The sequence below is a fragment of the Tupaia chinensis genome, unplaced genomic scaffold (genome assembly GCF_000334495.1).
Source record: "Tupaia chinensis unplaced genomic scaffold, TupChi_1.0 Scaffold000407_1, whole genome shotgun sequence".
NCBI classification, from domain to species: domain Eukaryota; kingdom Metazoa; phylum Chordata; class Mammalia; order Scandentia; family Tupaiidae; genus Tupaia; species Tupaia belangeri.
In genome coordinates, this window is record NW_006159909.1 from 1,840,658 (window position 1) to 1,852,671 (window position 12,014).

At 45.2% G+C, this 12,014-nt stretch overlaps 1 protein-coding gene across 1 annotated transcript in view; it reads left to right on the forward strand.

Moving 5' to 3' along the window:
* TMEM98 (transmembrane protein 98) overlaps positions 1-3,503 on the forward strand; it is a 10,599-nt gene extending 7,096 nt beyond the window's left edge. The window contains exons 5-6 of the mRNA XM_006154371.2: positions 834-893; positions 2,651-3,503. Of these exons, the coding sequence (XP_006154433.1) occupies positions 834-893; positions 2,651-2,858 (268 nt within the window). The 3' untranslated portion in view covers positions 2,859-3,503. The remainder of the gene's footprint in view (positions 1-833; positions 894-2,650) is intronic.
* Positions 3,504-12,014: the final 8,511 nt, after the last annotated feature.

Here is a 12,014-nt window from a genome sequence, read left to right on the forward strand (position 1 = left end):
AGCCCACTCTGAGGGTGACCATGCCCCTGCATTTCCCGCCAGCTCCGTGGCCCTGAATAAGAATGTCACAGGCTATCTTTTTCAAGTGCTTTTGGAAATCAAACAATACATCTTTATCTTTTCTTCCTATCAAGTAGTCCATGAGCAAAGATTTGGAACAAAACCTTGTATCATACAAATCAGAGTGAATTGTGCTTTCTTTCTGAACTTGATTAAAAAAATAATAATAAACCATGAACTGTACCATATGGTGAAAGAAGCCCAGTGGAGCAGTTTCAATCCAAATTAAACTTGTGGCTGTTTTTGTTTTTTTAAGTGTGCTGTGTAACTACCTTTAGTTGTATCTTTTCCTTTTGATTACAAAAGTAATAAATACTTCTAAAAGGTAAAACACTACAGAAATAGATTATCTGGCAAGTTGAGTACTCCCTAATTCCACCTTCTCCCAATTTCAGGAGGTAACTACTCTTAAATGGTGAGTATTCCTCCAAATACATCCTTCTCGTATTTCATAGTATATGTGTGCATTTTTATATAAATGGGATCTATTAAGCTTTCCATATTATTTGGCAATTTGTCTTTTTAATATAGTAGTTATCTTGACTATCTCTCTGTATGTGCTACTTTTAAACCATGGGAATAAGCAAAAACCAGAAAATAAAATGTTCTCTGGGCCTGAAGTCTTTCTGTTTAAGTCTCTGAGAATACAGAAGAAGTTAGAGAAAGAACCCTTAAAGACCGATGTGGATTATTGAAAAGAACTGGGATACAGATATAAAGGGAAGAAGGGGGAAAGGAAAATTACATAGTTCATATCTTTTGGCTTCTCTCAGAGTGGACGATGTTGTGAAGTCGATGTACCCTCCATTGGACCCGAAGCTCCTGGATGCACGGTGAGAGGGTTGGGGTGTCCACTCATTTTTTTTCATACTGGAGGCTCCCCATTTTATTGGGTCTGTGAGTGTGGCTGAATGGACTGCTTCGAGAAGCCTGATTGCTGGGTTCCCAAGGTTGCCCTGGGTATTGGGCACATTCAGCTCGGTGTGAATGGTTGGCCAGCCAGGGAGCCAAGCCTGGCTGGGAAATGGAGGCCAGTCCTCTTCCTGAAACTTGTGAGAAGAAAGAGCATCTTAGATTTTGGATTTTTATGATTAAACATTGGCCATGCTGAGTCTTGCTGCCTTCACTCCCTCCCATTTCCCCCATGGCTCCCTCTGTTCTGTGCACCCCTGGCGCTGACACACCTTAGCTGTAATCCTGCCTAGAGGGGCAGTGGGGCCAGTGATGAGCAGACCCATGAGAGTGGAGGTGATATGTCAGCCACAGTTGCCCCCAGGAGACCTTCTCTAGTGACCCTCCCTTAGGACAGAGTATATGTACCTGCCTCATGAAATTGTTATGTTCCTGGGCCAGGCATAAGCCTACTTTGCAAAAAAAAAAAAGATTCTTCCCTTTCTGGAAGTTGTTTGGCAGCTTTGTAGACCTGCCATACAGAGGTGGCTGGGTTTCTCTGCCCCACACATCCCAGCTTTGCCCATGGTTTAATAATCTGTAATGTATTCCCAAAGGCATCACACATACTCACAGTATAAAAGGTGTCCTAAGATGAGTCTTTCAGTATTGAAAAAAGTTCCCAAAGTTTGATTTTTTTTTTTTGAGAGGTTTTTGCTATAGGACATGTGCGCTTGCCAGACAGACAGAGAGAGACAGAGAGACAGAAAGCGAGAAATCACCCCCTAGAGGGGATGGCCACGCCCCAATCCCTTCTCCTCCATTCTCCTCTCGGGATCTTGGGCACGCACACACACGTGCCCGGCGTGAGTTTTAAACCACCGGGTCCAGGAAGGGAACCGCGGTCGACTATGTGGGAGTCCAGTGACATAGCCATTATGCTAACTGCTGGTCCCCCCAAAATTTGATTTTCAATTCCATTTATTTTTAAAGAGTTGGATAAACCAGCCCTGGACCCTATTGATTTATAATCAGTAAGGGATGCTCAAGGTAAGGGTTTGCAACTCCTATCTTTTTTTTTTTTTTTTGGTCAGAGGGCATTTTGGCACCAGAGAGAAAAAGAGAGAGGAAGAGTAAGCAACCCCCCTGGGATGTGGTCACATCACAGTTCCTTCTCTCCATTTTTCCTGCTTTTGGGGTTTTGGGCACATACACATATGCCTGGTGTGCTTTTCAGGCTGTGGGGTTTGGGACTTGAACCATGCAGCTGGCCATGTGGGATCCAGCTCCCTTAACTGCCAGACCCCAGCTGGCTCTAGTATATCCTGTCTTTAAGAGGACAGCTGTTGGGGACGTGCCAGTTAACCATGTGTGAACTGTGGCACAAAATGTTCTTCTGGGGGATGTTAATAGGTAGTTGCAGAAAATGGCTTCCATAATCTTAAATATGTTTGTGAAACATAGCATATTATATCTTCCCCTGGGAGCTTTATCAAGTGCACCGAAGGCTCTGAGACAAACAGTTAATCTTGTTTAACTCAGCCATCCCCATATTTATCCAAACATATAAAAATGACTCATCTACCAACCTCCTAGGGAAGGGTCTCTGGTTTGGAGACTGCTTGTCTAGTCTCTCCATTGGGCTTTTGTGCAAAGTTCCTCATTTCCTACGGAACCTGACCCTGTTGTGTTTTTCTAGGACAACTGCCCTTCTCCTGTCTGTCAGTCATCTGGTGCTGGTGACCAGGAATGCATGCCACCTGACTGGGGGCCTGGATTGGATTGACCAGTCGCTGTCGGCTGCTGAGGAGCACTTGGAAGTCCTTCGAGAAGCAGCCCTGGCTTCTGAGCCAGATAAAGGTCTCCCAGTCCCTGAAGTCTTCTTGCAGGAGCAATCGGCCATTTAGTGCCTGCAACCTAGCAGCTAGCTGTGAGGGCCAGCCTGCTGCTGTCCCTGGGTGGTTCAGCTGAACCCTTCACTTTTGGGTAGAGTTAGTTAGTCTTCTCAGCTCAGGAGTCCAGCCATGAGCGTGTAGTAAAACAGCAGAATTTCGTCCATTGATGCTTTTGTTGCAGTTGCGAATGGTGGCTGGTGAGTGGCAGTCTAATACTACAGTTAGGGGGATGCCGTTTCCCATCTCTACAGCAGAGTGGAAAACTGGTGGGCTGTCAGCTTTATTTAGCTCACCTCATGTTATCAAGGAAATTGAGCCACCATCTGAGAATCAAGGGGTTTCACATTAAAATCAGAATTTCTGGCTTCTCTTAACAATCAGAAGTTGTGGTAGTTCTGATCTGCATCTTCCAAAGCGGACAATCATTAGAACTAAGTAGGGTATGCCTCTTTGGGCAAGACTTGTACTTTCTCACCTGGCCTGTTTTATTAGTTGTATTATCTGCCCGATGCCTGAGTCATCTGGGCTCTCCTTCCCTTGACAGATTGGGGTTTGAAGCTAAGCACTGCAAAGTCGATTATTTCCTTATCACTGTGCCTGTAATTTTACCTCACTACCACTAGGTGGATAGTAAATTTTTACTTACGTTTCCCTTAAGTGTGTAGTTATTGAGTCGAATTCGTGTGCAATGTGTGTGCTTCTCTCACATTTGTCTGAGAACTGAGGGTGCCTTGGTGTGTGTCTCACAATGAGGAACAGTCATTGGCTGCATAATGCCATTTTGGTCAAGGATGGACCTATGAAGAACATATAGCTTAAGCCATGAAGCCTACGTGTGGGGTAGACCATACCATCAGGTTTGTGTAAGTACACTCTGTGATGTTCACACAATGATGAAATTGCCTAACAATACATTTCTGAGAGTGTGTCCCCATTGTTAAGTCATGCATGACTATTTAAATACCTTTCAGAGTTTAGGCAGATGTGAGGAGACCACCATAAAGTAGTTTTCACATCACGGTGGTGTCCCTGAAGGACGTGTTTCCCCTTCTTCTGATACCTGTTTGTTTTGCAAATATTGAAAGATGAAGGGCACTTTTATGACTTAAGATCTTAGAGGAAGATAGAATCACAGATACTGGATCCAGATATACATTCAAATTGTGGAATTCCTTTCCTTTTTTTTTTTAAGAGAGATTTTTGCTATAGGGTGCTTGTGCTCTCCAGAGAAGCAGAGAGACAGAAAGGAAGAATCACCCCTCCCAAGGGGGATGGCCACACCGCAGTCACTTCTCCTCCATTCTCCTCTTGGGATTTTGGGCATGCATGTGCATGTGCCCGGCATGAGTGTTAAACCACTGGGTCTGGGACTCAAACCACAGTCGGCAATATGGGAGTCCAGCAACATAACCATTACGTTCCCAAATTGTGGAATTTCTAACATATATAAATAAGCTTGAAATTTTCCTTGGTTCTCAGAGCCAACCTGGCTCTTGAGAGAGGGTCCTGGCTGGGGCTGTCCTGGTTCACATCCTATGCTGTTAAGCCTGTTTAAATAGCATGTCTCTTTGCATTTCAATTCCTCTGTCCTTAAGTCAGCAAATCCCTCAGCTGATTCTAGTGAACCCATATTCCCAAATCCAAACTTGGGGCCTTGTTTATCCATTGGGCACATTTCATTTGCTTCTGGAAAACAGGCTGCTTCACCCGGGCAGAGTCAGGAGAAGGAAGCTGGTGCTCCACTCTTTTGGACTGCAGGGTCGATTCCAGGGGACCCTGTTAGATTGTCCACCCTCGTCAGCCTGGAAGCTTTGTTACATAGCTCACTTTCCTGTCCTATTGGCAAGCTACGAATGGGGGTTGGCCACAGTCACTTCGACTGGTATTTTCATGGCCTCCACGAATAACCACAGTCCTCTTGTTTTTGTTGTTTTATCTCCTACTTAAAGCCACCCCTTTCGATCCTGGAGTAGGAACACTAGAAGCAAGTTCTAATGAAGAAGCACATATTCAGGGATAGGAATTTGGTGTGAAAAGAAGATATTTGAAGTCAGAATTAGGTTCCTCTTTGGTCTCAGTCATTTACTGCATAAGCTTGGACAAATCACTTAACCTCTCTGGTCCTTAGTTTCTCATCTACAAAACCAAGGCTGCTGCCTCATTGGGCTGGTGTGTCAATCAAACACAAGTGTGTGTGTGTGTGCGTGTGTGTGTGTGTGTGTGTGCATGTGTAATGCCCAATAGCATCACCAGTCAGTGTTAAGCCTTTTTTCTCTGGCCCTGATGCAGCTGACCTAGACACCATCCCCTCAACGACGGCGGCTTTGTCCAAGCAGGGTCTTCCGTCCATTGACCCTGAAACGTACTAGCCCAACACTGCAGGAGGGAGCTCAGCCTTGTCCCTGCCTTGTCCCTGTCTACCGCAGATGTATTCACCTCAGGCAAGACATTTGAAGCTCTTGGTCTCTTATCAGTGTCCCAGGCTTGATTGCGCAAGCTCACATTCCTGCAGAGAACTGCCTAGGAACCTATTCCAGCCTGTGAACTCTCTTACCCTGGCTCCCCCGACCTGCCTTGTTCTAGGAGTGCCTTCTCTGTAGAGACGCTTTGTGCCCACCAGAGCCTTGTCTTTAGGAAATGGCTTACCACTCTAAGGTCCAGAGTTGCTCTATCACCTTGGAAATTTGGGGAAGGTGTCCTGTGAAGAATTTCCCTCCAGGGACCAGCAGTTAGCGTAATGGCTATGTTGCTGGACTCCCATATAGTCGACTGTGGTTCGTGTCCTGGACCTGGTGGCTTAAAACTCACGCCAGGCGCGTGTGCGTGCGTGCCCAAGATCTCAAGAGGAGAGTGGAGGAGAAGGGATTGCGGTGTGGCCATCCCCCCTGGGGGGTGACTTTTCGCTTTCTGTCTCTCTCTGTCTGTCTGGCGAGCACACGCGCCCTATAGCAAAAACCTCTCAAAAAAAAAAAAAAAAGAAAAGAAAAGAAAAACAGCAGGAAATCCCATCCACTCCTCCCCTCCCCCACACTCTTCCTCTGTGCTCTCCCTCCTTCACTCCCTTCCCTCCCTCTCAATTCCTCCCTCCCTCCCACCCAGTGTACCAGAGCTTACTCTGGGGGAGGAGTTGTGCTGAGTGCCTGGGAAATGGAACAAAAGGCACAGCCCCACCCTTTAGGGGCAAGAGGGAAGATAAACAGAGGGTAGAACCACAGCCTAGGCAGAGCTGTGAGGAGGGGACCCCAGAAGGGGTTGTGGGGTCACAGCAGGGAATGGCGGGGGTGTGGGGTGTGGTTGAGATAGCCAGGGGAAAAACCAGGAAGGAGGTAATGCCTGAGTCTAGACTTCACAAAATGGGCTGGAGAGGAGACCTGGGCAGACAGGACAACATGAGAAAGATCCAGTGCCAAGAGAGCCTGGCAGATTTGGGAAATAAACGCAGGTGCCTGGGGAGGGCTGGAGAATGGGACGGGAGGGTGCCAGATCATGGAGGACCTTATAGGTCACATTAGAGAGCCAGAGCTTTATCCTGAGCATGGTGGGGACTGCAGGAAGTCTATGCAAGACAGTGACTGTCAGATTTGCAACTTACAAGATTGTTGACTTCATACCCTATGACAGGCTTCAGAACCATCGCCTGGCCTGATGTCCCTGAGTATGTTCTCCTCCACCCGGAGTCTGAGAGGCTCAAGACTGATCCTGATATAAAGGCAGAGTTGACAGCCTGTTAGGAATGGGGAAAAGGGGCCAGACTTCGTGACAGAACACTTCCCAGGGGAGTGACGTGTTTGGCCTGCGTCTGCTTCTGGTGGGCACTTTCCACGTTTCTGTGCCCTGCCGATCAGCAGAACCGAGTCTTTCCTGTCTCATCCTACCTGTATTTTTATCATCCCCTTTTACAGATAGGGACACCAAAGCCTGGGGATCAGTAACTTTCCTGGACTTGCAGAGTTAAGAATCAGAGCAGGAATTTCAGCTGCCTGATTATGGTTTTTACCCACTACTTCCTGCCCAGGTGTTTGATTCGGGGGGGGAGGGGGAAAGGAGGGAGAGGAAATCCATGAAGGAAAAGAAAGAACAGATAAGAAAATCCTTCTCTTCTAGTTCTAATACTTTTTGTTAAAAAAAAAAAAAAAAAGAAGAAGAAGAAGAGGTAATTGTGACCTGTGAATTAATTTCATAGCCAGCTAATTGGCTACAACCCACAGGCTGATAGAACACTGATGCTAAAATGAGGGCCAGGGCATGGGTGAGGTGTTATCTCTCCATCCAGAATGACTTAATTTTATTCGTTTTTAGTAAAACACATTTACCAGAATAGTGGCAAAAATTGATGGTGCGAAATAGAATAATTAATTTATTCCATGATTGATTCGTTCGAGGTGTCCATTGAGCCTCCATACTGGATTCGGTCCAGAGATAAAGGAATGAATAAAAATATAATGCCTCTCTTGAGGCACATCTACACTAAGGTGGAAGTCAACCCAGAAAGAGTCCTGTTTGACACCGTGTGGCAAGCGCTAAGTAAAGGACGTGCATGTAATGAGAGCGCAGGGCAGGAGTGCCAAGCCCAGCTCATGAGCGTTTTCTGAAGGTGGTGACGTCTTAGAAATGTCAAGGATGAGTCGGTGTTAGAAGACCCGGTGGAGTTGGGGAAGGTGGCAGTAGAGGGGACAGAACATCCAGGAGGGGCAATCTGTGTAGACATGACCTTCCATACTGTGCCCAGGACATTACAGCTGACTCAAGTGGGCACTGGGGCATGGTGGAAGATGATCTGGACAGGGAGGCAAGGACTTGATCCTGGAGAATCTTGCTGAGGACTTTGGACTTTTCCTCCAGGTGCAGGGAGCTATCCAAAGTCAAAGTACTTCCTTACTTTTTTCTGGGAAGTTTGCAAATGATCACTGTGCCCTGGCAGGCAACCTTTTCTGTTATCCTCATTTGATAGTTGAACAATGTCTTAGTGTTGTGTTAATTTGCATTTCCCTGAGTCGTGGTGCTGCTAAAAACTTTTCCATGTGTTTATTAGCTATTTGTATTTATTTGTAAGCCTTTTGCCCATGTTTCTACTGGGATTTTAACTGTTTTTAATCAATTTGTATGAGCTCTTTATATATTAAGGATAACAACCCTTTGTCATATTTATTGCATATATTTCCCCAGCCTTGTCATTTGCCTTTTAATTTTGTTTAGAATGGTTCTGACATCCAGAAGTTTTAAATTTGATGTAGTCAAATGTATTGATTTTTCTCTCTCTTAGTGATTTCTTTCATTGCTTTCATGCTTAGAAAATCCTTTCTCATCCAGAGATCAAATAAATATCATTGAAATGTTTGAAGCAGCAAAGTGCCATGAGTTGATTAATAATCATATTCACAAGCTGGATGTGCTGGCAGGAAAAACAAAAACAAAAACAGGGTAGAAGAAATCAAACCTTCCTTGATTTGCCTCAAACCCAGCTCAAGGTTAAAAGTGGAAGCAGGATAAAGATGGGGACAAGAGAGCTGAGGGCAGGTGGGGAAAGTCTTGAAGGACTAGCAGGAAGTGGTCAAGGGGGCAGGCTGGGTGGGTGTAGCTACATGCCCTAGGAAGACTTGAACAAACATTATCTGAGTGCTGGGGATACAGGACAGAGAAAAAACAATTTCTGCCCTCATTGTTTTACATGTGAGTGAAGGAAGTTGGACAGTAAACAAATGATTGGTTAAATCAAGATAAAATGTGCACAACTGAAAGTTTTAACAGAATTTTTTTTAAAGGATTTTGTCATAGGGTGCATATACTCACTGGAGAGAGACTGAGAGAGACAGTGAGAGGGACAGTGAGAAATTACCCCCCAAGGGAGACAGCCACACCACAGTAATTTCTTCTCCATTCTCCTGCTCCCCAAATCCTAGGATTTTGGGCACGCATGCACATGTATGCACCTGGAGTGACTTTCAAGCTACTGGGTCTGGGACTTGAACTGCACCTTAACCACCACGCCACCTGCTGGCCCCCTTTAAAAGAATTTTAAGACAAGAAAATCTTATGAAAGGTTATGAGAAAATCTGATCTACTCAGATGTCAAGGAGGGCTTCCATTAAAAGATCTTTGGGGGCCAGCAGGTGGTAGTTTGACTTCAGAACCTGGTGGCTTGCTTTCTCACTTCTCCCCTGCTCCCTGTCTCTCTCTGGTGAGTACATGTGTCCTATAGCAAATTAAAAAATAATAATACTGGGACTAGCAGTTGGCATAATGGCTATGTCGCTGGACTCCCATGTAGTCGATCGCGGTTTGAATCCCTGACCCAGTGGCTTAAATTAACGCTGGGCACATGTGTGTGTGTGTGCCCAAGATCCCCAGAGGAGAATGGAGGAGAAGGGATTGCAGCGTGGCCATCCCCCCGGGGGGTGATTTCTCACTTTCTATTTCTCTGTCTCTCTCTGTCTTTCTGGCGAGCCCACGCACCCTATAGCAACCCCCCCCCCAATAATAATAAAGTTAATTAAATAATACTTAAAAACAAACCCCAACTCCTTGGTTTCAGGTTTGCACACGAATATGCAAATGACAGTTTATAATTTGGGAATAGGGCATCACTCGTATGGAACCATCAGAAGAGGATTAGATCTGAAGAGATTAAAGTAATCTGTTTTGGACTTGAAGAGCTTGAGGTGCGTTTGAGATATCCAAGTTAAGTCTGATATAATGCTCGAAGCTCAGAGAACATTGGGCTGAAGATGTTCATGGGTTCTTACTGTTAGAGTTATGATCATGGAAGCAACGATAGAGAAAGAGTAAGGATTGAAAATAGAAGAAGGAGGACCAGCAGATGGCATAATAGTTACGTTGCTGGACTGCCATGTAGTCGACTGTGGTTTCAGTCCTGGATCTGGTGGCTTAAAACTCATGTGCATTTGCGTGCATGCCCAAAATCCTGAGAGGAGAATGGAGGAGAAGGAATTGCAGTGTGGCTATCCCTCCCTGCTGTGGAGGGGGAAGTGTTTCTCACTTTCTGTCTCTCTGTCTCTCTGATGAGTGAAAATGTCCTATAACAAAAATCTCTCTTAAAAAGAAAATAGAAGAATACCATAAGAAACACCAGCATTAAATGTGATCTTGGACCAGTTCTAGGCTCTGTGAAGTTATTTTGGTGGTTAAATGAAATACCATGTTCTCAGTGCTGGCGTGTGAAAGGCACCCCATAAATGTTGGATACATCTCCCTTCTCTGTTTTCACTCTGTTGTCTTTATTTTATTCTTCTCTCTTTTCTGGTTCTATGTAGACAGTCATAAACTCAAGCCGGATTTTTCCAACTTGAGATGGCACCCAAGGCACCTTCCTAGTAAATATACCAAGCTCACACACCACTCCTCCACGACCCCACCCTGGAGAGCCTACCTCTTGAGAGCTGTCTGAAAGTGAACTAAGAGTATTTTGAGCTTTTGTTTCGTTGACCAACGATCAGCGCTCAGGGAGCCAGTTTTCTTAGCTCACACAATATCTACTGGATGGCCACAGTCTGGAATGATAATCATGCCACCTTACATTTCTAGAACATTTTGTATTTTTTCAGAGAATTTTAACAATGGTTATCTCAGTTGTTCATCACAGGAGTTTTCATTATGAAATTCATTTGCATATTTTATTTACCTACAATCCTTTTCTCACTGCTAAAACAGTAGCATCTTGAGCAAACACGCATATGGATGTCTTACAAATTCACTCCATTTTTATTTGTAAGCTTTCTTTCTCTTGTTCTTCCATTTTATTTTTGAATCATGAGTTTTATCTTCCTGGCCATATTCTATTACAATCACAATTCTGTTCTTTTGGGCACTTGCCCTCTTCATCTCCTCTCAGGGGGTACTGAAGGTTCTGGTCCCCAGAGCACTTTGTTCCAGCACATTCAGAGATTCACAGTTTCAACTCCTCTTCACCTCACGCCTCTCTGATGCAGGTGCTGTTTATTCTGCAGGGAAGAAGCTTCTATTACCTTTAACTAGGTATTTGTTATGCAAGACAACCCCATGATCAGGCAGCCTCATCCAGATTCTCCCTTTGCCCCTGGCATCTTAAAGATTCTCTTCCACTTCTCAGCTTCAAATCCCTTCTTTTTTTTTTTTTTTTCCTGCATAATACATCTCTGATTTCCCTTTCTGTGTTCTTGATCTTTATCTTCTGCAATCTATATTCATTCTCTCATTAAACATGTGTCAAGTGCCTACTGTGAAACTGTACTGTATGCTGGGCTCTGGTCACTCAAAGCCCCATGACCTGGCCCTTGACCTTGAGGTGTTCACATCTGCCACATAGGAGCTCAGATCGGGTGGATATTTGAATCACTGTCTGAAGAGCCAAACCCGAAACACAAAACAAAAACCTCATGCCAAAGTCCAAGCCCCGGAGATTCTGTTTTAATTGGTTTTGAGTGGGACCCAGGCATTCTTGTTTGTGAAAAGAGACCCTAATGTGCAGCCAGGATGAGAGCTCTCGCTGGGCTAATGGATGAGACAGATGTGGACGCGTACCGTGTTAATACAATGTGAAGGCAGAAGTCAACACAGAGGGCTGGAGGAGAAGGGAGAGAAACCTCTCCTCCAGCCTGGGAAGCAGGAAAGCAGCAATGGTTACCAGAGCAGATGACTCAGTGTCCCATTTCATTTCAGAAAACCTTTGCACAGAGCCCTCCCTTCCTACCAATTCCCCAACTGAGCAGCAGAAAGGGAAGTGCCTCGTAAAGTAGAATTCCCTTTTGGCTTTTTTTTTTTTTTTTCCGAATTTTAAAAGCTTATTTATTTATTTCTCCCATGAGCACGAGTGACAGAGATTGAGAGAGAGAGAGTTGGAGAAAGACTGTCTTCAATGAGATTGTGACGCTAATCCACCTCAGCCTCAGTCAGCCCTGGAAATGGGCACATACATGTCCGGTGTCCTCAGAGAGGTCTCTGGATGCAAACCAGGAACTTTCCCATGTGGGCCAGCCTTGCAGAGAGTCATATTTCAACACTGCAGCACTATCCAAGTCCCTTTCTATCTTCTTTGCAAGAGTGGTTATAAGGGAATCAGCAGTTAGCGTTAATGGCTATGTCGCTGGACTCCCACGTAGTCGACCGCGGTTCGTGTCCCGGACCTGGTGGCTTAAAACTCACGCCGGGCGCGTGTGCGTGCGTGCCCAAGAT